Source organism: Sander lucioperca, chromosome 20, assembly GCF_008315115.2.
Source record: "Sander lucioperca isolate FBNREF2018 chromosome 20, SLUC_FBN_1.2, whole genome shotgun sequence".
NCBI classification, from domain to species: Eukaryota; Metazoa; Chordata; class Actinopteri; order Perciformes; family Percidae; genus Sander; species Sander lucioperca.
Window position 1 is genome coordinate 4,090,756 of NC_050192.1, and position 27,888 is coordinate 4,118,643.

General features: G+C 42.1%; 1 protein-coding gene and 1 long non-coding RNA gene across 9 annotated transcripts; one reads left to right on the top strand and one right to left on the bottom strand.

Annotated features, from left to right (window-relative positions):
• Positions 1–16,527, bottom strand: gata3 (GATA binding protein 3). 8 transcript variants are annotated; one of them, XM_031300361.2, is made up of 7 exons: positions 11,000–11,307; positions 10,476–10,846; positions 8,999–9,472; positions 6,710–6,766; positions 6,507–6,553; positions 4,084–4,209; positions 1–1,576 (listed from the first exon to the last, which is right to left on the bottom strand). In XM_031300361.2, exons 2-7 carry the CDS (start codon positions 10,702–10,704, stop codon positions 1,298–1,300), a joined length of 1,212 nt encoding a protein of 403 aa, XP_031156221.1. In that variant the 5' UTR covers positions 10,705–10,846; positions 11,000–11,307; the 3' UTR covers positions 1–1,297. The 8 variants fall into 8 exon arrangements, with proteins under 8 accessions (XP_031156221.1, XP_031156217.1, XP_031156216.1 ...); XM_031300357.2 differs by having other exon boundaries at positions 8,942–9,472; positions 11,000–11,305; XM_031300356.2 differs by lacking the exons at positions 6,507–6,553; positions 11,000–11,307 and adding an exon at positions 16,370–16,527 and having other exon boundaries at positions 6,621–6,766; positions 8,942–9,472.
• Positions 13,034–27,888, top strand: LOC116050350. The gene is made up of 3 exons (XR_004105068.2): positions 13,034–13,240; positions 26,056–26,170; positions 27,809–27,888. It is a non-coding gene; the product is annotated as an uncharacterized LOC116050350 (long non-coding RNA).

A 27,888-nucleotide genomic window follows, 5' to 3' on the forward strand; every position in this document is an offset into this window, starting at 1 on the left:
TAACATGTCAACAGAGATTAAACTAGTTTATTATTTTCAAAGAGGAAAAAAAAAAAAATTACGAAACAAAAAAAGCAGTCATATTTTACACTAGTGATTATTATTAAATTTTTACAACCATTCAGTCTGCATAACATAAAGAAATAATTCTACATCTTTGTTTATTTCGTATTTTTGGTACTCTGATTTATACATACAAATAACAAATACAGGAACTTTTTTTCACAATGCATATAATCTGTGGGCAGGAAGTCTTGCAGGTGATCAAATGTGTGTGTGCGTGTATGTGTGTACAGTGTACGTGCGCACGTCAACACAAACCAATTGCCCGAGACCTATAGCACATCCAAAAAAACAAAAACAAAAGTACAGACGCCTGCAGCCAGAGCCGCTGAGTCTCTTTAATGCAACACAATTCACGCAGGCGAAAACCGAGGCCTGCCTTTTCTCAAAAGTCTTCTCACCTCCTCCTCCTCCTCCCTTTTTTCTTTCCTCTGGGATTCAGAGGCGTCCTCTCCTCACTCATCTGGCGGCAAGTCTCTCCTACTGCTGCAACTCGTACCCTTCTCGTCGTTAGCTGCCCCGGGGCATGTTTCCATTTTTTTTTTCTTACTTAATTAAAAAGTCTTCATTAAATGTACTGTATTTCATACAATTTGTACAAATATATTCAACGTCTGTCTCTCCTCAACTCCAGCAAGAAGAAGAAGAAGAAGAAGAAGAGGAAGAAGAAGAAGAAGAAGTAGGGGAAAAGAGTAGCGGGGGTTCCTGTTACACAGGTGCAAGGTGAAGAGAGGTGGGTTTGGAAAGTTTGGAAGAGGTCGTTGTAAAGGTTTTTTTCATGTCTGTTTTTGTGATGTTCGTGTGTGGTGGAAAAAAATGGCTTTTTGTACACAAATGGAGCTCCTTATCATGTGGATCAGCTGGGAGGACAGCCTCTATGTGTGGTGGTGGTGGCGGCTTGGGGAGAAAATGTCTCTCCCTGGTTGGAGGAAAACAAAATCTTCCCCCCCTTTTGGAGGTCAGTGCGCCACAGTCAAGTCAAGTCTGCAAAGCATTCAGGTACATTTGGATTTTATAAAAATAAGATACAACTGAGGACAAAGGTAGCCGAACCCTGTCGTTCTCTCACCGCAGCTCGGCGGTGGGACAGGGGGGGAAGGGGGGTGGGGGCTGGGGTCAGGCCGAGGAGCAGTTTATTTGTCTTTTTAGGATATGGAAGCAGGTCAGCAGAGGTACCGAGGGATATGGTGGTGGCGAGGCTGATGGTTAAGGGGCTTGTGCAGCACAGGGAGGTCTAACCCATGGCTGTGACCATACTGGAAGGGTGGTGGGGGGCGAATGAGGGGTGCATGGGTGTGGGGGTGGTCAGCATGTGGCCGGAGTGCGAGAAGGGAGGGAAGGAGGACATGTGGCGGGACAGGGCGGCCGGGCTGAAGGAGCTGCTCTTGTCCATCAGGCTCTTGGAGAAGTCGTCCATACCGTCCTGGGACTTTTTGCTCTTCTTGGACTTGCTGGACATCTTCCTGTTCCTGGTCTGGATGCCTTCCTTCTTCATGGTGAGAGGTCGGTTGATCTGCTCTCGAAAGGAGACAGAGAAGGTGGCAGATTAGTATTTTTGTCGCAATATATTCGTGGCGTTGTGTTCACATGCAAGATAGAAATCTTAAAATTGGAGATTTTCAAACTTGAAGACATTTGTGGCTCCGTTTCCACTGAGCGACACAATAAAAAAAGAAACCTTAAGTGGAAGAGTGTCACTAAGTTTCAAAGTAAGTAAGAAAATGTGGCACACACAGAACTTTTAGTTTTCTTTGAGGCAGATTTGGGGTTTTTGGGGGGACATAATGATATGACATATGAGTCCCATTTCAGGGCAAATCTGCCTGTCCCATCCTGAAACAGAAGATTGTTTATATACTCTTTGTGTGTATGTGTCTAACAGTGTGTGTATGTGTCTAACAGTGTGTGTGTGTGTGTGTGTGTGTGTGTGTGTGGGGGGGGGGGTGTTGGGGTGGATTTAAATGTTGATTCATTTAAACTGAACTGTATCTGAGGATGTGCCTGTGCCAGAAAGAAAGAGAGAAATGGGAAAGATGGAAAGAGTGTGTGCAGAACAGAGACGGAGAAGGGTCTGGCAGCTGATGCCGACCACAGAGACACATGGCCACGACGACCGCCGGCGTCGGCCAAGTCCTCCTCTCCCACCCTCCTCAACCGTGTGGCCGTCTCCTGGCCAAAATGGCCCCAGCTGCCATATTCCAGCATAGGTTTAGCCGGGAATGAGAGCTGGGATGATGGAATTCCGGCTGTGGGCCGGATTATGAGGGGAGGTGGATGAGGCCGGCTGGCTTCCTGATATTTCTGAGCGGTTCTTCCCGGGGAAATGGGAGCAGGGAATTCTTCCTCGCTCTCTCTCGCGCTGCATGAGACATTGGCATTTTTTCACTGACTCTTTAAGTGGCCTCAATGATTAGCAGAGGGCAGAGATCTGTGCCCCCGCCCCCCCCAGTGATGTGGTTTCATTCTCTAAAATGTGGCTTCATACTGGGTGACTTTCTCTGCCTTGTCTGCCTTGCTTCCAGCTCTGAAGCGTGCTACGCCCACCTTATGTTGGTCAGGCCTGTGCTCTTTGATGCTGTGATGTCTACTGTCTCACAGAGGAAGCCTTGGGCCTCTGGCCTGCGCTCGGCCTCTGCCACCGCCCCGGCACATCAAACAAAAGCCAATGCCAAAGTGTTTGAGTCAATAACGACGGCAGAAAACACAGCGCAGCCCCTAACATCCTCTCTCCCAGCACCGGCAGCTAACCACCTGAAACCTCAGCCCTCGTATACATGAGGTGTCAAAGCTGAACACACTGTACTTCACTCAGAGATAGAAAGATGAGAACGTCATCTTTCACACGCGGTGACTAAACCCCTGATTACTGAAAAGAGGCTGTCTGTGTTTTAGGTGTTAACATGTTTGTGGAAACTTTTCACAAGCTTCTTATCTAAGCCAAAGCTTACAGGACAACAGCCTGCTCCCATCAGGTGTTTTGGGACATCGCACACACACACACACACACACGCACACACACACACACACACACACACACACATATGCAAGGACTTTGCTAAATTCTCCATGAAGAATGTGGAATTTGTTTCAAAGGGAGCAAACCCCAACAGAAGTCTGGATTTACCAAAATAAACTAATTTCACAATTACGCCAAGGTCGGGGCCAGTTCAAATGCTAATATGTGACTGGGAAATATTATTCTTCTCTCCTTTAAACCTTGGTCTGATCTGTTTCTGCAGTGCCTAACTATCTGCCAAAAGTAACATGGGAAAATGATTTAACAGGGAGCGCTTGCGTGACAAGCAGGGCAGCAGAGCAGGATACTCTTCCCCTTACACACAGGGATATAAGCAACCTTTATCTGTTGTCTGTGTTGGGGGGGGATATTACCTACATGTGGCCTCAGAGCAGTTAGCCTGCTTATTATTATTATTAGTTTCAACTTACAATGGCCGTTTGATTAAAAGTGACAGCTTTGTGCACAGGAGAGGGAGAGAGAGGGAGAGATAAACGAGTCCCTGGGGTTTTTCAGATTGAGGATGTGAAATGATGTGGTGAGGCGCTAACCAACCCAAAACGAATCAGGCGGATTGGTGGTCGGGGGGGGGGGGGGGGGAGGACTCCAAGTCCCTGGCGCGCGTGAAACCAAAAGGCTAGAAATGAGGAAAAAAAAATATCCGGCCTGGAAATTAATCGAATTTTAATTAAGCCCTCTTCTTTAATATTCAAAATCAAGGCGGCTGCGGGCTTAGTTCACTTCGGTCTTATACATTTTAGATTCGCACTTACTGCCAATAAATCATATTAATTCTACAGTATTTGTTATCGCCTGGCCCCGGAAATTCTCTGCAGGGACAAGTCCGATCAAATATTCAGAAGGGGAGGGGAAAGGTGCCCAGCAGGACGTGATGAGAAAGAAAAGGAAGAAAGAGGGTGAGGAAGATGGAGATGAAGGAATACATATTCAGTGCAGCCTTTATGATGGGTAAGGATGATATCCTAGGAAGGGTTATTACTTACATTGTGCAGTTTATAGTACAGGCCGCAGGCGTTACACACCGGGTCCCCGTTGGCGTTTCTCCGCCACAGCGTCGTCGTTGTCGTCTGGCAGTTTGCGCATGACGTCCCTGCCCGTCTGGCTGCGGACTGGACAACACACACACACACACACACACACACACACACGCCAAAGAACGTCACATCACCACGTAATAACCCGATCAACTTGAAGGTTTATTCTGACACATATAACACCAAGATTCAGAGCTGCCATTCCTGCAGAAAGCGTGATTTCTTTTAGGACTGAAATGAGGATGGAAATTTAGCGTTTTATTTGGGCACTTAACCATGATTTAATTACATCACATAAATTCGGTGTTTTTAAGATGTCTTTGTGTGATTTTGGCAGCCCTGTATACATGGCGTCTTGCGTAGTGGCCTGCTACATCTATCTATATATACATGCAATAAAGACAAGGCCATTTCATTTCCTTTCACTGCACTTTAAATGCATTCTTTATTCTCACTCATGTGCATTGTGCAAAGCTATTTAAAAAAATACTTTATTTTGTCTGTGTGTACACTCTTAATGTCCACCCATAGGGATTCTTATTTTGAAAGTTGAAAATAGTTTAAAATAAAGACTGAAATACCAAAAACAGAGCTGCTTTCACTCGGCTAAAAATAGCGCCATAGAGCACATACCTCCTGGAGAATAAATATTTACAGAAGACATAAAAGCAGTGCCTTGAAATGGGAGAGCTATTAAATCTGATTAAATTTCCCCCTTAAAGTGCGTGTTTGTGCCACGAAGGCTTGTTTTAAATGGCGACCTTAAGGGCCTGAACATATAGATTTGGTATCGATTAAAAAGGGTCTTATATAGGCCTACGTGTGTGTTTTAAAGATGATTTTGAAAACATGGACGTTATGGACAGGAAGATATGAACACACCATGCAGTGAAATGAACCATAAGCAATAATTGCACGCCAATTAAAAGCATAATAATAATAATAATAATAAAAGAAAAAGTGGGTATTTTTTAGCTTCGCTGCAGGCTTCAGCAGAGTAAAACCCTCTCTTCATCCTGACACAGTGAAAGTCATGTCTTCCCATGGATTTAGCTGCCTGTCTGTCTCGCAGCCCAGTTTGCTGCAATGGCTTGACATTGATGTTATAATCTCTAAAAAAAAAAATCAATAGACACGTGACCGCAAAGGACACACTAACGTAAAGGACTACATTATCTCAGGGAGGGATTTCCAATTATACACACGGGGTGGCCTAATAACCCCTGCTGCTGTGTGCTGTGAATAACCAATCAGATTGGAGGAACAGCCCGGAATAAGTCATATGACGATGTGTGTATAATGTCTGGCTATATGATCTTTACTTGTATTGCTATTTTGTTGCAGTATCACCATCTTTTGACTTTTTTTTTTTTTTTTCACCCTCTTGATTTTTTTTTTTTTTTTTATCCATTACGCCAATGCTGTCAATTCACCAAATCCTTAAATAACTGAATCTTTTCTGCCACCAAAACGTTAAATATGAACAGACAAGCTATTATTTGCTCGATGTGATAAATTATCAGATTGGCGGCTCACATCTTGGTCTTAAATCCTCCTCTGATGTCACTTTCTGGCCTATACATAAGATTTGTTTTCTTCCTCCGTAAATAAAAAAATAAAAAAGGTCAAATGTTGCGTGGCAATTGCCCACCTGACCATCCCCATCGTATCGTATTTAATTTAAACAGAGATTCTAACACTAAACAATCTCGAGTCGTGACTCTGTGCTGGCCTGGCTCGGACTCCGCAGCCTTTATGTTTTGACTGGGGAAGCGGGCTGTGTTGTTAAAAGCGACTTATCTGCGCTGCTCAGATATCCGGCAGCCCTTTCCTGGGAAGTCGGGTTTTCACATTAGAGGCGAAGGTGGAGGAGAGAAAAAGGTCCAGTAGCCTACAGGACTGGGCAGCCATCTTTGCCTCGAAAGATTTTTTTCTTTTGCATAAGAAGGCATGCAGGGAAACTCCTCTGAAGCTCATAAGAAACGCAGCTTTGATGAGAGGGGCTTTCCCTAAAATAACTGCAAACTGCAACAACAACAAAAAATAGCTCCACCTGAAGCAATCATGAGAATTGCACACCAAAAAAAAAAACTAGCCTACCAATAGCCCAAATGTACTAAAATGTCAAAATAATATTCATATGATGGAGCTCATTGTGCGTTTTTGAATGCAGGCCTGCAGCCACAAGCTACAGAAGCTCTCTTTTAATGGAGGCAATGCATCTCCAAAATACACATGGGGCCTATTGTTTAAAACAGAATACTGTGAATCAATGACAATTTGAGCAAATAAAAAATAGCATCGTCATTGCATTTAAAAAAATAAAAAATAACTGTGCAGTTTTTTCTATGGTAGTATCTGAAAACAGAGACCTGCACTTGTCGAGTCAATTTCCTGCAGCTAATAGGCCTACTTCTTCCTGGATAGGGGAAAAACAGAGAGAGAGACGGACATGTCATCAATAGAGAAATGTGGTGGAGACGTACCAGCCGCCGCTTGGGTTTGATGAGAGGGCGATTCTGCCCGTTCATCTTGTGATAGAGTCCGCAGGCGTTACACAGATAGTGACCCGTACCGTCCCGCCTCCACAGCGGAGTTGACGTGGCTCCGCAGTTCACACACTCTCTACCTTCTGCAAGAGCCCAACACACACACACACGCGCGCGCGCACACACACACACACACACACACACACACACACACACACACACACACACACACACACACAAAACATGGAGACAGTGTCCAGGTCAGTTGGTCCTTAAAACATAATTGTTGATGCATGTAAATTAAGCTTAGATTGTGAGAAGATTTTTTTTTTTCATAAAACATGCAATATGCAACAAAACATCAACAAACATGAATAACAGTAGTGTAACATTGCAACTACAAGCATGACTTTTACTGCAGCAGATATTTTACAGCACACACACACACACACACACACACACACAAAACACATGTGGTAAGTGTTGGTGGTGAATATATCAGTTCTGTTAAGGTCCATAAAGCAGAAATGATTTCATCAAACCACAAAATCTTTAAGCTACATACAGTACGTGTCCTGAGTCAGGATTTCCACACTAAGTAAAATGCACTTTGGCCCGTGATGATTAAAAAAAAAATGCAAAGCCTTCTTCTTTCTCTCATCAGCCAATCTTTCATAATAATAGTAATAATAGTAATAATAATATTAACATGAATCATTATTATTATTTGTCTATGTCTTATAACAGGCTGTGAACCTTTATTTTGAAATGATTGAGGTGGTGTTCGTGTTTGACTGGCACTTCTCTAGTGACACCGACAGGTGAGACGCGCACTAACAGTTTAATTTGATTATAGTAGAAGTGGGCCTGCAATTGAAACAAGGGCTCTGCAGTCACATTCAGATTATTTGAAAACAGAGACTTACACAGGGCTTTTGTGCAACGCCAATAGCCTTTTTGCATGTTCATGCAGCCGCACTTCCCCTTTTTTGTCGAGCTGCAGAAACAAACACAGCCCGACTTCTTCACGAAGAGAGAGAGAGAGAGAGAGACACGGATGCGTCCGGGTCGTTCCGCGTTTTGACGTGACAGACATGCACCTGAATAAATGTGTGTTTCTTTCAATTCTTTTTCTCTCTCTTTCTTTTCTGATGCTGAAGTCAAACAGGAACTGTCGGATCCAGTGCATACTGCTTGAGTAAAAACAGGCCTCTGCGATGCAGATGTTGTGTACTGCACAAGTTTACGTGACAAACACGCACTGCACTGTTAAGCTTATTAAAAAAGGGGAAGACTCATCAGATCGGGAAATATCTTAAAATGCACATTATCTCACATTATCCTCGAATTAACATCTGTATTTGCATTAAGTGAATGGTGCTTAATAACCCCGAATGATATGCATCGACTAATCCACTGTTTTCTATACTCCCATCAAAGCCGCTGATATTAATCTCATTACAGAAAACTGGTTTTCAGCTGAGCAGCAGCAACCTTTAAAATAATTACTCCCCCCCTCACCTCCTAACAATTTGGAAATATCTCCCCACACTCTCTTTCTCTCCCCTCCCTCGGTGGTTCGTGCCCTCTGCCACGGCGGCGGCTCACCCGCTTTTTCCCTGTGAATGAGCGAGCAGCATCCGGTGCTCTACCGCTGGGTAAACAATGCAACTGTGGCGGCACTGGTCTGACAGTAATGGGATTATCTTAAACATATAAACGGGGCGACACAGCCCAGAGAGCTGGCTTCCCACTCTCCCTCTCTCTCCCTCTGTGTTAGTGTAGGGGAAGATGGGGAGAATGACCTAAATTAATCTAAGCACTCAACTCTCACTTTGTTTTGTTGGGGGAAAAATATCCAACGAAGTCTGGGAAATAGACATTTCCATAGTTTTTAGTTGTACATTTTATCAATCTTTTTTTTTTTCAGCAAATGTATTTCATTTATTTGTAAACACTTAAAAATATGTTTGTTTATTTTTATCTTAACTTTAAAAAAAAAAATCGATGTATTAATATTCTTATTATAAGGTTTATTATTATTATTATTATTATTATTATGTGGATTATTATAAGGATTATTATTGGTATTATCAGATGATGAAAGAAAGAGCTTTGAGGCATTTTGATGCGCCTGTTTAGCATATAGGTTGACCTGTATGCCCCATCGAAAGGAGAGCTTGTTCTTGTGAGGGATGAATGAGCTGCTCATGGGCATTTTTTCTTTGAGTATGAGATTAAACATGGCTGATCATTAAGACTGCAAATCTGGGGAATAATGTTAGATCAAAAGGGAATGTAATAAAGCGCACGCCTACCTGAACAGGACCTTGATTTTGGTCTTGTTTTGGAACCATAACTAGAAGATGACCCACCTATCAGGCTACTTGGTGGGAAGAGGCCTGGGCCGTATTCAGGGACATAGGATGGGTATGTGGCGATGGGGTGGTGGGCAGAGGATGACCCTGCTCCGATTGATGCCACGCTCCGGCTGTGAGCTGACTCCAGTTTCATACTCTCGGCCAGGGTCACTTGGTACTTTATGCACTCTTTATCCTCCTGCCGCCCGGAGCTGCTGCCCGGGGTGGATATGCCCGGGTCTGGGGATACATCTTTCGGTGGGGTCGGGGGAAACGTGAAGAGGTGCGGACTGGAGTGACCGGTGGGCAGGGAGGAGGAGGAGGCCGGAGGGTAGACGGACAGGCTGGCCGGGGAGCCGTGGTGCAGGGGGTTCTTGGGGAAGGGACTCAGGTTCCAGGGAGAAGTGCTGTGGTGCGGGGCGATGCCTTTGCTCCCCTCCAGCCAGGGCAGAGAGCCGTGCAGTAATGAGGGACGGCACACCTGGCTACCTGGGGCAGCACAGAAACACAAGAAAACATCACAACCTGACCTCAGTCTACGACAACACACACATAATAAAAACACACACACATGTATTTGCCATGGGGTGTATAGTCTATCTGTAGGCCTAAACAGGCACTGGAAGATGAAGCTGAACACCCATTTACGCACTGATTTACCAAACACATTTATTGACATGTACAAGTTTTATTTTACACAAAGCCCGGATTTAATTTGCCCCAGCTGTTCATTCACTTTCTATCGAGATTCGGTTGCCGTCTAGAAATCATCTGAATCTCTCTTATGTAGGCAATAGAAACTAGAGTTTCGTGTGGCCACGCACGTGCATAATTTAGCTTTTTGACCTTTTCCATTAAACAGGCCTTCATGCATCTGAATACGTGTAAGTCAAAAGCTTTAAAAGAAATAACGTCGTGATTGACTGTTGAGGAAGTTAAAGTCTACAATAAAGGGAACTCCACACATGACTGCGTGCTACTGAACAGTATATTATAATAAATGTAAATATCGTACGCATTACCAAAATAGTCCAGGTGTATCTGTGACTTCTGTGCCAACATGTTAATTTATTTATTTTAAATCGATAACTAAACACTTGATTGATTTGGATAACAAATTACGCACGGGCTTTTGAAAAACTTCGAACATATGAGTCAGCTGAATGTAATATATTTTTTTTCCATGTTTGTGTAGTTTAGACTGGAATAGAATGTGATCTACGGGGTAGACAGAAACCAAAGACAAACTGGAGGTAAACCATACATATTTACGGCGTGGTTTCACAACACTTTACGCTCTCGGGTTTTTAAGACGAAGCCAACTCAGGACAAAACCGAAACCTGGTCTGCATCACAGTCAGATAATACAAATAATTCCAAACACAGTGACAGTAATTGAGTATTTGCTGCGGGGGATACATTACGCACAAGGATCTAAACAGGATCATGTGCACATTATTAAATAAAAGGCCTAAACAGGCCGTTTACTTACTGTGTGGAGGAGGAGGGTACCTCTGGACGGCTCGGACAGAGTTTCCATAGTATGGAGAGACGTGGTTCCCCTGTGCATCGATATTAAAGAGTACATCCACATCGTCAGCGAGCTGATACTGCGAAGGGTCCATGTATGAGTGGCCGAGGTGATGTGAGCCGGGATGCTGCTCGTTCAACACCGCGGGATGATGGCTCATCCATCGTGGCTGATCCGCACTTACTTCCATTGCTTTGCCTTTTTTTTTCTTTAATAAATGTTCATGCACGCCGAAGCAAACCGGTACAAGTCACAAGATAAGAAACAATCTGTCCCAAATCCGTTTTTTTATTTTTGTTAAATCCACAGGTTCCACGCTTGCTTCCGATCACCTGGAGACAGAAAGTAGAATTTATTGTCTTATTTTCTCAAAATTGTTCACATGCAGCACGACTAAAACAGGCAAGAGCCTCACGCTTTAAGTGAATTTACCCGTTAAAATAATAATAACAATAATAATAATAATAATTAAACACGAAACATACCCCACATTACAAATGCAACAAAGGTGTTGTCATATAAATACGTCCAAAATGGAATCCGGTCCTCTCAGAAACAAATGTGAGTGTTCCAGCCCAGCTCAACAAGTAGTGGAGGCTCGTGCGGGCGCAGGGCTTGTTCGCAGCGGATGGCTTCACTGCACACTGACCAGCACCAGTAAGTTTAACTCACTGATCAAATCTCTGTTTGTGCGCAGTTGTAGCCCTCTCCATTAACTCCGCTCCCCTCTCTCTCTTTCCCTCTCGTCTCTGTGGCTGTTGCTCGCTCACCCTTGCTCTGCCTCTCTCTCGCTCTCTCTCTCTCTCTCTCTCTCTCTCTCTACTGCTCCCTTTTCTCTTTTTTTTTCTTTTCTTTTTTTTTTCTTTTTTTTTTTTACAGTGAAGGCATTCTTTCAGGATGGCGCCAGGCAGCTCAATGCTTGCAGACAGCTGTGGCGCGACGCAACTTAAGGAGGGTCTGTCAGTGTCATCAGTTAAGGGGAGGGGCCTGCCCTAATTGAATATAACGTGGGTCAGGAGAGATACAGAAGTGCAGCAAGATTTTTTATTTTTTTTCAATGACCTTACCAAAAAAGATATTATTTAAATACAGATATTTCTGTTAAATCGGCCCTAATAAAACTTTACACCCAAGTTAGGCATGGACAAATACACATTTAAAAAAAAACTAAAAAAAACTAAAAAACATCCACCTCATAAAAGCATCTGAGCCATACATTTAAAAAAAAAAAAAAAAGTAGTAAAAAATACAGAATGATTTTTCTCTTACTACATGTGTTCGACTAAAGTGTGCACTTTTTCAAACAGTGTGCAGCAGTGTGTGTGTGTGCAGAAAGGCTGCAGCAGAGCCTGTTGCTCTGGGCCAGTGGCAGGTTGTGGGACATGCACGCTCTTAAAATTGTGACAGTGCGTCCTCTCGCGGTGACAGGCACATTATTCTAATGGCAGATCCGAATTGAGCCTAACTTCTCACCGTGAAGCAGGCGCGGACAAGGAGACTGGGAGACTGTCTGACTTTAGAATCCAAAAAATAAAATTAAAAAAAATGAAGGAAGGAAGAAAAACTCCTAATGTAAGCTTTTATTATCTGTCAGTTAACTCACCACTGTCTGTGCAACAACCCTCAAACAGACAAGCAACGATGGCTGATGTCATTATTTATTCAAAACAGTGCATTAAATGTAACACGATAGCGCCGCGCTTTTCATCTTTTTCCAAGTTTAACAGATAATAAAATATAAGATAAAGTGCAACATTTTCCCTCTAAATCAGAGAGGATTTCACCCTGCATGTTCAGTGTCCCACAGGCATGATGCCGCGCGTTATTCACTACATTGCGCGGCAGAAAGGGGGAAGTATTTTATGTCTAAAGCCCAGTTTGGTTTCTCCATATTCTCTCAGATTGGCGGTGTGTAGGCTAATAGTAGAGGTGTGTGTGTGTGTGTGTGTGTGTGTGTGTGTGTGTGAGAGAGAGAGAGAGAGAGAGAGAGAGAGAGAGAGAGAGAGAGAGAGAGAGAGAGAGAGAGAGAGAGAGAGAGGGCAGCCTCGGCGACGCCACTGGATGTGACGTCACCGCGGTGTAAACAGTCAGGAAATGAACCCTCTGTCAGCGCGCAGTGGGTAGGCAGACGCGGGAGCGCGCACGCCCTTGCAGTAGGTATCAGCGTTTATCCTGTGACAGTCATATCAGGTAGGCTCGGTTTATCATTGGCTGCACCAAAATGCATGAAATGGACTGTCAGTAATCAATAGTATGATGATCAGTCAGATAGCCTTAATGATAGCCTTAATTTTGTATTTTAATAATTATGATTACGATTTTGTTTTAAACAAGGCCACAGGTTTAGGTGATGACTCCATTAGGGTTTATTCGTCTTATTCCCAGTTTATTCCCCCTCTTTGATATAGAGGCTGTTCTCAGCCGGGCAAGTGGGAGCACAGACTGAGAGAGACTTGGCAAAGCGTCGTATTTTTCCTCTCCAGGACAGCCTTATACCTAGAGAGAGAGAGAGAGAGAGAGAGAGAGAGAGAGAGAGAGAGAGAGAGAGAGAGAGAGAGAGAGCGTGTTTCTCACTCAGGCAAACATGAGACTGAACTTGGATGCAAACTGCTGTAGCTGCCATTGTCAAGCTGTCAGCGGACTCGTGTAATTATCCTCTTGAAAAGTATCGCGGAGCCATTATCCACAAAGTACCCGTTATAGGTGCTCAGAGGCAACACATGACGGTAAATGTAGCCTTAAATCCCGATTATGTTTTTTTGTTTCTCGACTGGATGTATCGAAGCTTAGAGAATGGGACATGGAAGCCATCCCATGACTTGATTCCCAAGCTTCGGTGTCAATAACGCCGGAGCTTATTCAGCACCGAATAAGACTGGCTCTCTTAAAAAGTTGTCATTTATAATCCAGAACTGTCGCCACAAAGAAAGAAATAGCAGTGGCTTCCGTTCCCCTTTTCTGTGTCTGTGTCTGTGTGTGTGTGTGTGTGTGTGTGTGTGTGTGTCTGTGTGTGTGTGTGTGTGTGTGTGTGTGTGTCTGTGTGTGTGTGTGTCTGTGTGTCTGTGTGTCTGTGTGTCTATTTTTGAAGTTAATGGCCTACAAATAGCAGAGCTGTTGTGCGTAAAGGTTGATTCATAAAAGTAGGTGACAAGCCAGTCCAGGTTTTGACAGCAGAGATATGTGATATTATGTCAGCCAGTCGTGATTATAATCAAGACATGGCACAGTTTCTTTTTTTACATTGCGTCTCGGAATTTAAGACACCAACGGATTATTCTATTGCCAGTGTGGGATGAAATGTGTTAGATAACGTCTATATTTGTGTGTGTGTGTGTGTGTGTGTGTGTGTGTGTGTGTGTTTACTTCGTCGCCCAGCTTCCTGTATGTGACCTCATCAGCAATTACAGTCATTGTTTTTCCTCATAAATAATAATTTCCTTCCGTCAGCTGATTAATCAGAGGTCAGGGAGATAAAATCACACATCAATAATAACACTACTACATTAGGTTATAATGGTAATAATACACCACTAACCTACTACTAGGCTACTATATTAATAATAATAATAATAATAATAATAATAATAATAATAACAATAGCCTACATTTAAACGTTTTGTTAATTTATTTGAAATAGCAGCACATAGAAAGGCTATTTAGAAATAAGAGCAGATACAAGAGATACTATTTTACAATATTAAAATGTGTGTGTGTGTGTGTGTGTGTGTGTGTGTGTGTGTGTGTGTGTGTGTGTGTGTGTGTGTGTGTGTGTGTGTGTGTGTTTACTATTTCATAAAGGCCTGTATCATCAAAAGCTTTGGTGTCATATTTTGCTTACACTTTGATTCATCTCAGTGTAATCTGTCCAAAAAATAGCCGCGACTAACCTTTCATCCTGATAAAAAAAAAAACAGAAATAAAATGGCAAAATACAACTGAAAGGAGGAAAACACACACACACGACACGTGTTATATACATGAATAATAAATGATTAAAAGAGTACAATGTGTTGCCTGTACAATGCAGATGCCCAGTAACTGATTCAAAATGCTACAGGCGAGTCATGCTGCAGTAATAGTGATATATTGGCTGTATTACTGATTAAATGCTCCTCTGTACATTTTGAAACCGGTAGCTATAGAACCGCAGGTAAGTAACGTGTTGTACCAGTCATTTGTCACCTTTCTAGTCTTTTCAAGAAAAAGGTCTGCTATTCTGTCAGCATGAGAACCAACTCGGGTTCTTAGAACAAAACGAGGGCGTCAAATTCTCCTTGTCGAGCGCGTGAAACTTGACTTCTTAGAATGATTGAAAATGAGAACATAAGCTGTCGGATAACTCAGCTTTTTCTTCGAGTGTAAAAAAAAAAAAAGTAGCACTTGGTATTTTGTGTCATTCTTCCCAACGAAAAAAAAAAAGAAGAAAAACAAAACGGTCTGCCAATTGACTGGCTCGATCTTATCAGTGTCTATATCGCTTCTCGCCAGACGCACTGATGTAATCTTTCATTTAGCGTACAGGGCCTTTTCACCTCTTATACCGCCTATATAGATCCCCAACAGAAACAAAGCCAGACATATTTTGGGCCAATTTATAAATTCTGGTTTAACATGACACTGAGTTATAAACACAAAATAATGCTTGGATTTCAATTTGAGCTCAGAATTAAGCCAGAATCTTAAAGTTTGTGTGACATCTCCCGTAATGAAACCAAATCTGACGCGAAATTCAGATGAAATCGCAGTATACCTGCGGTCCCTCTTTGTCACGCTCAAGGCCGGTGGTGTTTTTTTATTTAAAAAAATCTCTATATATGTATATAGTTTTACAATAATTTAATAATATTGCAAAATTTCATTTAACCATAGTGACAAGTATGGATATTTTTTCAAAACAGGAAAAGTGCATTACAACGTAGTTATTAGTCGTTTTGGGATCAATACAAGGGTGTGCGAGGTCTCTCTCGCGCTCTGCCCTTCGCATGCAAATAACCGAGCTCTTGGCCCGCGACAGTGTGCGTGTGATGCCCTTAATTTGGCATCCTATTCATCGTAACAGCGGCTCGCCTCTCTCTATCAAGACATATCGACCAAAGACGAGATGGAGGAAACTAATAACGGAGGGAGGGAGGGTGGAGATGCAGCCTCAGCAAACCCAACTCCTTTTTTATGACCCGCCGGCAAGGTAATCAGATCAATTTCACGGTTTGTATGGGATTCAGCCTATACCGCCAACCTGAGCGGTAGGTAGGCCTAATATGTCGTTAAAAACCCTCATCTATGCTATTTTGGGGGGGGTGGGGGGTGCGGTTTTGAGTCAGGTAGCGACATATTTGAAGGAATGCAGTTGGCTGTCGTTGAGCCTTTTTTTTTTTTTTTTACATAGGCTATTAATCCCAAGTGAAACGTGCGACCATCGCTAATTATTACCGAAGCTAATTCCGCTTGTGGCGAAAGAAGTAACAACAAACACACCAGCTAGCAACGACGTTAAAGGCAAACAATGGCGGACGTTGTGGATATATTGTAGCCAGTATTTTTTTCAACGCTATACAGCCCCGTTTTGGGGTTTTTTTTTAAGCAAATGCACACAGCAGATGAGGAGAGAAGCTTCCTCTAATGGCTTGAATGAAGTCCCACACATTCACTGCTTTTCTTTTTCTTCGTTTTACTTGGTTTATTTTCATGTAAGCTAACATGCAAGCCCGCTCACAAAAGTTTCCCATCATTCATATAGACAAGCGACATCAGTGAGCTCTCATTTAGTCTACAAAGCCAGTGAGGGAAGAAGGCAGCCGATTGGACAGAGCATTTAGGATGCACCGGCTTCAGAGCAAATCTAAATATTTACTGACCTGTAGTGGACGCTGGACGAGCGGAGGCTTTTTTTTCTGCAGATGTGAAGAAAGAGTGACATAGAGATGGAAGCGCCGATGGCATTTAGAGAGAGAGAGAGAGAGAGAGAGAGAGAGAGAGAGAGAGAGAGAGAGTGAGACAGAAAGAAAGAGAGTGCGAGAGTGAGAGCCGTGGACGGCGAAGGAGAAAAAAAAAACACTCACAGTGGTGGTGGTGGTGGTGGTGGTGGTGCGCGCGCCCTCTATCCCAGAGTCACATCATCGTATAACACTGCGAGGAGAGACACGAGCGCACATAGGCTACCGGGCAGGCTGCACGCGCATGTGGGCCAACCAAAGGCGGCCTCTTTACCGTACTTAACTGTAGGTTACTGTGCACGCCATCTCTTCCGGGTCTGAACGCATCACTGGTTAGAGGAATAGAAACCCAATTAAAAGCAGTATAACCAATAGGAACACATTATAGGGTTACAATAGCACAATATAACACAGAATGTATTACGTTTTTTTAAACATTAAAAACTCCCAGTTTTTGATCCCAAATACAATTAGTTATTTTTGTCTATACTTTTTCTATGATTTTTTATTTTTTTTTTTAAATAAAGGTAAAGCAAGTGCAACACCTGGCCATTTTAGGTGACGCCCACTGCCATGAGCCAAATATAAATACATTCCTATAATCAGGTGTTAATGAGCATTGAATGTGGGGCATAACATAATTATTTACGTGGTTACACATACGAAAAAACTCGTTTTAATGGTTCAAACGTGGACCTTTTTATATGATGAATGTGGTAGGATATATTGTGTGCCTGAGCAATGATTGAATGAAAAGCTAACTTATAAGAATAGCGCTCTGCAGATATTCCACTCTCTCCGTGACACACAAAATGTTGCACCTCCTTTTGTGCTGGAAGAGGAGCCTGTTCTCTCCTCTGCCACAAAGGACAGATGAAGCCATAGCTGGTGTCTAATCAACAGCGAAGATCCGCGCCAAACTCCACAGCAATTAGAGCTACATTTGAACAATGTGTAAGCAAACAAATCTGAAATCTTTCCATATCAGTATGGTAATGCGATCGGAGCTGCATTGTGGCCTGGTGTTGATTTTTTTTTTTTTTTTTTTTTCTTTTCAGCAGTTGTTCTGAAAACGGCAAAAAGCTTCCACATGCATCCGCCACTAACCCGGAGCACATAGAGGCCTGCTAGCCTGCTTATTGACACCATGGTTCATTGAAAGGAGCACCAAGCAAATCGGATCCTTCTCTCTGTGAAATGCACTGAGAAAAAGAGAGGAGAGGAGAGGAGAGGAGAGGAGAGGAGAGGAGAGGATGCTGCAGGCTTTGTATCTCTCATGTTGCGCCTTGACTCTTCGAAGGAGAATGTAAACTGATCACACCCAAATCTATCTTTGGGGTAGAAATTCAATTAAGGTAATAAATTAAAGATAATTGGCGCAAACGTCGTTGTGTAAACTTACGAATACATGCGTCCACAGACAAATATGTCTTTTTAAACCAATGAATAATTCAGTATTTCCACGCCGGGTATAAGCGAAGCTTTTCATTTATGGAATTAGTATTTCAATATCTAAATAGAATTACAAAATAACACATCCAGATAGTAATGCTTTATTAATCTGCCTTTGACGTAAATAACGTGCTTATTTTGGGAATGATTAGCTCTTCCTTTTCAATGGAAAGGTGAAGGTAGGCTAATATGCGTCTGTGATAAATGTGCCTACTGATTGCTTTGATATAATAAGCTAATGAAAAACAACGGCTAAACCATATTTATTCCGCAGATAATTACAGCATATTATAGGTGTAATAAAAAGATTAATTATGAGGAAAATAACGAGAATCAATTTGGTCTTGTTCAGTCGAGATACAATTACATAAAGGGAAAAATAGATTTTCATTTTGAAAAGGAGCGGATATGAAATGACGTGCATTTTTTTTTTTTTTGTAAGAGGAGGGGTGCAGATTTTGTGGAGTCAATCCTTAATTAATTGTAAATGGAGACTGTAAGTGGTTTAGGCTTTACCTTACGTTACTAGGCCACACTGCATCACATTATGGGGTGGGGTGGGGGTAGTCTCCGTTTTGCATGCACTTCCCCGAACCGGGCTATATCGGGAGCGCGAGCGTGATGCCAAAGTCCAAAGTCACGCTCCTCTTCTTCCCGCGTGCGCCGTGAAATCGCGTGATTAATGTAGAATTTGACGCGAGCTCCCGCGTGACAGCAGAGGCTGACAACAGCTAAGCACAAACCCTCCGGTACACTGGGCCGAAATAACAAGCGGAGCCTGCGCACACTGGCCTTTATTTCCGCCAATGCTATCCCAGATATTTATAATCTCTCCAGTAGATAGAGCGAGGAGTCATAACGTCACCTTTATATTCTGATTAAATACAGCAGCTTTTTTAGATACCTTTTTTAGAGTTCATTTTGCAGTTTCAAATCGAGCAGCTGCACAGCATCCAGTGGAGCAACGCGTTATCTGGAACCCACCCCCCTGTACCGTGGCTTTTCTGCCCCGTTAGTGCATTTAAACGGAGTAAATCGTATACGGTCACCCGCTTTTATAGCCTCCTGGTGTAGCCTAAATTTTATTAGACACTTCCCACTCCAAATGTGAAATAAATGCTGCCGTATATATCTCCCTTTTCTCCCCTGCCTACATGATTCTTCGCTGTATGTGTATGTATAAGATGACCTTAATTTGAGACAAAACACCTCCAAAAATGTATGGGCCACGTATTATCTATTTACTTATTTATTTTCTCAATGTGTTTTATTATTCTCGTCCTGTGCACCCTCCAAACGTTAAGCCAATATGTGTGTGTGTGTGTGTGTGTTTTTTTCTTTTTCTTTTTTTTTTTTACGGCGGCTTCTCCCTGCGATTTTATTTTTAAAATATTAGGCCGAGGTGGGGAGAATTATAAACGACTCCGCTCTTATCTGCTCCCTTCACGTATCCAGGATCACAGAAGCTGATTAAGAAAGAAGTCACAGCCAACGCTGGATTCATAATGATTTGGAATAATGAATCCTTATCTCCCCTCTGCAGATTATCAGCCTTTCAGCTCGCCATGTTTTGTTACATGGGATAATTTATTGCATCTAATACATCACAATGAATCTGATGGTGGAAAGTGATGGCCATGTTAGGAGAGAGGCTGCTTCTTTTTTTTTTTTTTTTCCCGGGGCAATGAAATGCCTTTACGATTTTTAATTGGTAAAATATAAGGGGGGATCTGATAAAAAAAAAAAAAAAAAAAAAAAATAGAAGCACAGAGGTATAATCTTGCCTGCTAGTGTTCCAGCAGCACTCTGCACTATAATTAGTGTGTCAATTTCAACCTGAAATTAACAGCATCGACCTGCCATCTCTGCTTACGCCGGTGGAGTCAGCTAGATCCTAATTTCGCATGATTTATTTTTCACCAAGAAGAGATAATTAATCATAAACACTGAAAACAGTGCAGCAAAGTGGAGATAACAAAATATTTGCATCTAAAAAGATTCGATGAAGCCAATCCGTTTCCAACAGCCCTCCTCCCTCCATCTCGAGCCCTCCTGATCTAGCCACTGCTGCAGTCAGTTCTCATGAGTACCTCCAAGATCTTTTTTTTTTATTTTTTATTTTTGCATGATTAATCTTTGGGTGGCGATGTATCATTAATCACTACACAAGGCGGGGACATGTGGCCCACTGCGTAAACAGCGGCTACAGTGTGTGGGGAACTGTAATTGTTGGATTGTGGATGTGTAGCATCATGTGCATGGTGGTGTCACTGTTGTTGGGAAGTGTGCCATCTTTCCTTTTTTTTTTATTAAAAGGGGTGGGAGTGTAGCCTGGTTTAGGCTGACAACCACCAGGATGCAATGTGCAGTAGCTAATATAATAATAATAATAATAATGATAATTTATATATTGGTTATTATTATTATTTTTATTGGATAATCATTCTTTGTTTGGAAGTCGTCATTGGCACGCTGCCCGTGCAGCTCTGAATTTTTGGATGGCGCTATGTTTAAACTTGGGCATGCTCACCGTGCCAGGATAAATTTGCATTTTATTTGCAGCTGTAATTAGCTGATCAGCATCTCCCTGTCTCTCTCTCTCTCTCTCTCTCTCTCCCTCTCTCCCTCTCTGCCCATCTTTCTTCTCATTATGATTTTGTGTTCCTGCTGCCCCTTTCACTGCCTCTCTCCAATCCCTCATTTTCCAATGTCCTGGCAGCGCCACCAGATGTTTATCAGTTTTATACCCAGGGACACTGCCATGTCAAATAAACAGAGGATGGACACTTGCAGGCGGCTGGGTATCCAGGCAAGCCCTCCCTCCCTTTCCTCTCCTCCTCCTCCTCCTCCTCCTCCTCCTCTTTCCTGGCTGAGCAGAATAATCCTGGACTGGGCGGCCACTGGGAGTCCAGTAAGGATTTCATATAGAAAGAAAAACAACCAGATCACATAGGTTGTTGCCTATAAAGGGGGTCTCTGAAATAGCCTGAATTAATTCACCCTGAAAGAAAATCTTTTGTCTGTGCAGACACAGGCCATATGATGGGAGGCTGATGCTGCAGCCCAGATACTGTAGATAGAGATGTGGAGATGAGTTTAATGAGATGCAAGGCTGGGGAGTTAGGGGACAAACAGCCAGTCAGGAGTCCTCCCAGGAGACACCAGCACAATGCAACCTGCCAGTTATCTGCAGGGGAATGTACTCTCACTTTAATGAGCAGTCGTTTATTAAAACACACACACTCTTTTAACCTCATAATTGAAAAATGGCTTTGCAGGAGCGGCCTCGACCCCCCACATTGCAGCGGCTGTGCAGCTCCACTACAGAGGACGTATACAGTAGCTATCTCGATGTAGATCACCTGTGTTGCAACAATCACAACAACACGTCAGAGGGGTTTTGCAGAGTCCCCAGTTGGCCATGATATACAAATATTTATCCACTGATAAGGAACCCCCACAATGGCAGATAACCTCCTTTTCCACTGCGTCAGGAGTCTTTGTCTGTACAGTCTCAGCAATTACTAAATATTTCCCTTTGCCTTCCTCTTTTCACTCTATAAACTTCTCTCTTGGTTTTAATTTGTTAAAGCGTTATTAGGAGACTCCCTAAGCCGCTTTAGTCAATGACTATTTGTGGGGTTGTGGAGAAAAGAAACAAAGCAGAGGAGAGATGGGGGAACCAGTGTGGGAGGAGGGTTTCCAAAAAAAAAAAAAAAAAAAGAATGAATGAAAGACTGGCTTGGTTTTCCTTGCAATCCACGGAACAAATAGCTAACATTTAACGTTTACACCCTGCCTGGCGACTCACTGGCGCTGTGGGGCCGAGCCGAGCCAGGCTAAAGTGTCCCGAAAGCCTTTGGAGGGGTGTAAGTCCCCGGCTATCGGGTTCTCCAGATCCCCTTTAAATGACTGTCAAAGAAGCAAATATCAAATTGCATGGGGTCTCACCCTCCCCGCCCTCTCTCGCTCTCTCTGCCAGCCTGGCACCAGTAATGCGTTACTGTAATGTGATTACTTCTGCAGGAAAGCAGGGATTTTCCCGGGGAATTCTTTCTTTATTTTCAACTTGGGAATTCGGCTGTCGTCATTAAGATTGAAAACAGACATCAGGCAAATAGTAAGCTTTATTTGTGCTTTATTTGAAAGGATAGATTTTCCCTGTGAAGATGGTAGTTTCTGGATCCAAATCTAATAATCGATCATGTTGTCGATTTTAGCAAAACTGATACATGTGGAGAGTTTGCAGAACTATTTACTGAACTTACAGTCCGTAGAGACATAAATAATATAATAAAGCATCAAAGTAAACGCTACGGGAAGCAATAAAGTGCAAATTATTACATTAAAATGAATTGAGTGGATGATAATAATGATTTGTGTTTAAATTGATGGTTCTTGTCTACATTACTGGTGACTTAACACCACTGTACGAATTAATAAATCCTGCAAGTGTAGGGAATGCTGCTGAGACGCTACAGTGACCATAACCTCAAACGTGTTCAGTCTTTTGGGGTTTAGTATACATATCAATAACAAAAGAAATGTATTTTGATTTATTTAATAAAGTGTGGAGAGAGTAACCAAAATATTACAAATAAACATTAATAAAAATGAGTCAAGAGCATAGAGACAGTTGTAATAACAAGCACAACACTGCAATATTCAGGAAATAACAATATGAACTATCAGTGAATTAAGTAGCCTACACCAGTGGTAGCCAACCTGGGGGTTGGGACCCCCAAAATGGGTCACAAGATAAATCAGAGAGGTCTGGTGATCTATTTCTTTTTTTACAGACTTTGTTTAAAGATTTGCTTTTTGCTTGTGAATTACCGGATTATCTGACATGTTCAGACCCCTTAAAATATCCAAACAAAACAATCTGAGAAGGAAAAATCTCTCTTTGGTAGAACAGGACATAAACAGCCAGTGACAGGCAGACAAAGGCAAACAGAGTGGGAACCATTGGCCTATACGTGATGATATGGACTCTTGATATTGTAAAATAAAGAGCAAATACATTTTATACACAGCTTTTGTTTCATTATAATGCCATATGTTTGATAAGAGGGTTCAGCAGAAGATGCAAAGACACCTGCAGCACTAAAGCTAATCGTGGTGCTTAAAGGCCCGTGTTAAACACATTTGGTCATACTTTTTCAGCACAGCATATCAGTAGAGCTGCAAAGATTCATCGATGAATCGGTTAGTTGTCAACTGTTAAATTAATCGCCAACTATTTTGATAAACGATTAATCGCTATGAGTCATTTTTATGAAAAAAAGAGAGAGAATTCTCTGATTCCAGCTTCTTAAATGTGAATATTTTTCTATTTTTTTCACAGCTCTGTGACAGTAAAGTGAATACCTTTGAGTTGGGGACAAAACAAGACTTTTGAGGACGTCATCTTGAGCTTTTTGGGAAACACTGATCGACATGTTTCACCATTTTGACATTTTATAGACCAAACAACTAATCGATGAATCGACAAAATAATCGGTAGTTGCATCCCTACGAATCAGTATATCAGTGTGTGCTATTAGACACATTTTCTTTAATAATAGCACACATCTTCTCTGATCCTCAGTGATGTCGTGGTCCAGTAATGGAAATCAACATGAATAGTAGCCTGTGTTTCAGCAAGAAAAAAATCAATTTCATCCTTAACAAAAGCTGAATTCAGTGTGATGCTCTGATACACATACTGGACCTCATCATTCAGATTCATCTACAAAGATAAATGATTATAAAAGCTGCACTATACCCATTTTTACCTCACTCCCAACTTTCCCAAATTAGACACACAGCTGTGTTGAAAATACCACATCCTTTCTAACAGTGTATAGGCTTATCTACAGAAGGCCCATGCATTGTCATTAATCTTCACCAGGCTAATTAAATTAATCCATCGCCTCTTGCCATTGGAATATAGCGACCACCACTAAATCCGCTGCAGGATAACGGATTTGTTTTTAAAACCAAAAGAGTTCTCTGCTTTAATAGCTTACAAAACAGCACCATGCAGGCCCGGATTCATTATCAGTGGCATTTTCTGTTATGTTCAGACGGATGATTCTAAATAAAACACACCTTCTTTAGGTTTCGGTGTGTTTTTTTTTCTGTAAACGGAAGGAGGTCGGAGAGTTGTGGTTTTGATTGACAGTCCGTCCGCGGGATCATGTTTAATCCCTGCCTCTCTCGAGCCTGTTCAGAACTCATTTCTCCACCGCGAGATGGGGGACTCAGATGGTTGCCGGGGAAACGCCGGTAGTGCTAAGCCATTTCCATTTTCTGCGAATAAGGAGGCGGGGGTGTGGGGGGGAGACATTTGCAACAGAGGTCGTCACAAAGTCATTCACAAACACAGAGGAGGGGCTCATTACTCTGAAGGAAGCGGATTACTCGTTACTTTACTCTAAAGTAATATGTAGTCATTCATTACTCCTTACTCTTTCAAAGAGCACTTATCTTTTGAGTAAAAGTACCAGTATCACAATGTGAAAAACTAAACAAAAAACTTTAAGTAAAAGTCCTAATACCTTTTTTTTTTTAACTTTATGGTACATTTATTTGTCTTATTTGTAATTAAATACATTGTGTAAGTGTAAATAGTTAAAGAGTCCATTGTCTAAAGTACTATAGAGAATAGTTGAACATAGTACAAAGTTAGACAGTTATTCAAGCAAGTTACAGATACTCCTTGTCTTCACAGTAGTTGTACAAGAGTACCGAAAACATGAGCATGTGTATTGTTCCTTATGGTTATCAAAAGCAAAAACCCTAAATATACCACATCTGAGACACATTAAGTTGTGCTTGGAAACACCAAAACAAAATCATTTTTGCGATGGATGGACTTTATTGATCCCAAACTGGGAAATGTAATACTACATATATTGACATATAGCCTACTGAGTGAACATACTAAAAATACTACTTAAAATTCTAGGAGTATTCTCGCTATTTAAAGTATCAAAAGTACTTTTTATGCAGAAAGAAATGCCCCCTGTGACTGATGTATTATTATATTTGGCAGTTTATGACAGTTTGAAGTACTTGTTTCCAACCTAAAGGGTTGGGCCCCCTCCAAAGGACCACAGGATAAGTCTCTGGGGGGCCGTGAGATGATTAACAGGGTAGAATGAAGTTGTGCTACAAAACTTTCAAACAAAACTACAAACCTCTTCTGATGCAGTGAGCTGGAATCCACTTGAATTCCACATTTCTCAACATATTTTCACTAATATCTATAAACTTATTTTAGATTATGTTTATTAATCTATACTATGAAATGAATGGTTTCTTTACTCAAAACTACAGTAATGTAATTCATTTATTTATTATTCTCTAGGAAGCAGGAGGTCTTCCAAAAGTTTGGACCAACATGACATTACTTGAAAGCAATACTTGAGTAAAGGTACAAGTATCTTATCAGAAGATGACTTTGGTAGAAGTTAAAGTCTCCTTTTAGAATATTACTTGAGTAAAAGTCTTAAAGTATCGGAAATGTAATGTGCTTAAAGGTGCCGTAGGTAGGATTGCGAAGATCCAGGACTTTTTGAACATCGACAGCTTCTCAGTTCCTATACAAACGGGGAACTATATTCTCAGAAGGCGAAGCACTGCTACTTGGGCGGAGTGATTTGCTTGCAGCACCTGAGAAGCTCCGTGGGGAGGAGCAGAGAGTAACAACTGTGCTTTTCAGGTGTTGCACTAATCACTCCGCCCATGTAGCAGTGCTTCGCCTTCTGAGAATATAGTTCCCATGTATAGGGTTAGAAGATGGCTGTGTCTCATGTGACCTTGTTATTTGTACACGCTGTGACTATACAAATCACAACATGTAAATAGGAACATGTTGGCGTTATTTTGTCACTTATTGGGAGCAGTAGGCTAGATGGAGCCGGTTACCTCCAGCATCTGTGCTAAGCTAGGCTAGCAGTGGGTGCGTCAGACAGAGTTACAACACACACAGAGATGAGAATGGTATGTATGGACTTATCCAACTCTGGGGGATACGGTGAATGAGCTAAAGTCCCAATAAGTCGGCATGTTCCTTTAAAGCTACTTAAGGAGAAGCAAAGTGGGGAAATTGGAAATTAAGGGGTTAAGCACGGTGAAACTGACATATTACATTTTTCCTGTCTCTTCAGAGAGACCGGCGCACCATCAGCATCCAGTGACGACGTCCACGAGAAGGTGAAGATGAACCGGCCTTTCTGATCAAAGGATCCGTCTATAAAGCTCAAGGCTGGCCTTCCTGGACGGGTATGATGTCTTTATTCTGAGGGCACACACACATCACACATCACACACACACACACACACACACACACACACACACACACACACACACACACTCTCTCTCTCTTACAGTGAGAAATGTCTTTGCTTTCAATCAGGGTGCACAAAGCTGCCATCTTTCTTTTTGGCATTTTAAATCAACTCTCTGCTTCTACACATCTGGAATCCTGCCCCCCGTCTCCCCGGGGTGCCGCATTCATACAACCAGGTTGACGGAGTCAGCGTGCAGGCAGGGTGTTAATGCACTGCTTGTTAGTTTTAATTAAGTAGCCTATAGCCTAGTGATCAGCAACATCAAGGGCAGTTATTTAAATAAAAGGCACACCGGGCCTCCAGTAAACTGCAGGCGAGAGTGTTGGCTCCACTTTGGCACCTTTTTCTCCATCACCTGGTCTCATTAATTCAAAACCTCTTTGCCTTTCGGTTGACATGACGGCACACCTGTCAGAACATAGCCCACTCCTCAGTCAGTCCTGGCATCAGTGGTCTCATAATTTTATTTTTACAACCGACCAACTTTCTTTATCAGCAGAAGAGCCACAGGCGTCTGTAGAGTTTGTTTGGTCTGTGTCTACACGATAAAGAGGAAAGTTAGGTGAAGGACAACAATCTGTTTGGAGGAGACTGATCGGGAGGAATAATGATAATAAGGCTAATAAGGTATCTCTCTCCAGCACATTGTTGAAGGGTTTGCGTGTCGCCTATGAGGCTGCTTAAATTAAGCCACATCCAGCAGGTTTTTTCGTATTGAATATGCAAACATATTTGACAATGAATAGTGTAATTGCAGATGATGCTTTGGGCCTGTCTTTAAAAGGAAAGCTTTCAGAATATTCAAACTGCCCTCCTTTCACATCGCATCCCCAACAGCCTTTGAAAAGCTGATTTTTAAAAAGAATTGATAAAGGAGAGAGAAGAGCCACAGGGCAGAGGAGATAGAAGAGTTTCTCTCAGGCGAAATCGAGTCTGACGCAGTCAACACATCTGATGAAAGGTTGGGATATTGTTTCAGGAGTAAGCAGAATAAAACTATAAGATTGTTGAAGGAAAATGGGGCCATTATGCCGTTTGAACTTTTAGAAGAACATGTATTACTTTTATCAAAGAAAACAGCTGAAAGATTTTGGATTGGCTGCTCTCTATGACCTCACCAAATTGTTAAAAATCATGCCGTATCTAATTATTTTTATTATTTTTATTAGTTTCTAATGACGATATGTTGAAATACATACCCCTTCCAGAGAAAGCCAACATATTTAAGCTATTTTCACTGTCTATTTTAATCTTTTTTTTTTCATGAGGATTGGTCCAGAGTATTACATACTTTTTCAAATTCAACCATTCAATTAAAATGCACACTGAGGTTCAAATGATTTATGCTAAAATGACGTCCTTGTGTTGTCAGCCTAAAAGAATGTGCACACACACGCACACGCACACGCACACGCACACACACACACACACACACACACACACATTGGGCCGTGATTTATTTCTGTATTCAACTTTATTTGAAAAAGCAGATGCATCATGGGTTATAAGTGTAGTTGCTTGTATTTTGGGTCCTCATGACTTTCATTTTTCTGAACATTGAATTCACAGTGAATCACTGCACACTGGACTGGATGCCCGGCCACGCCCCCCAACAATGATGTCAGAGCAGGTGTTTCCCAGCAGCTGTT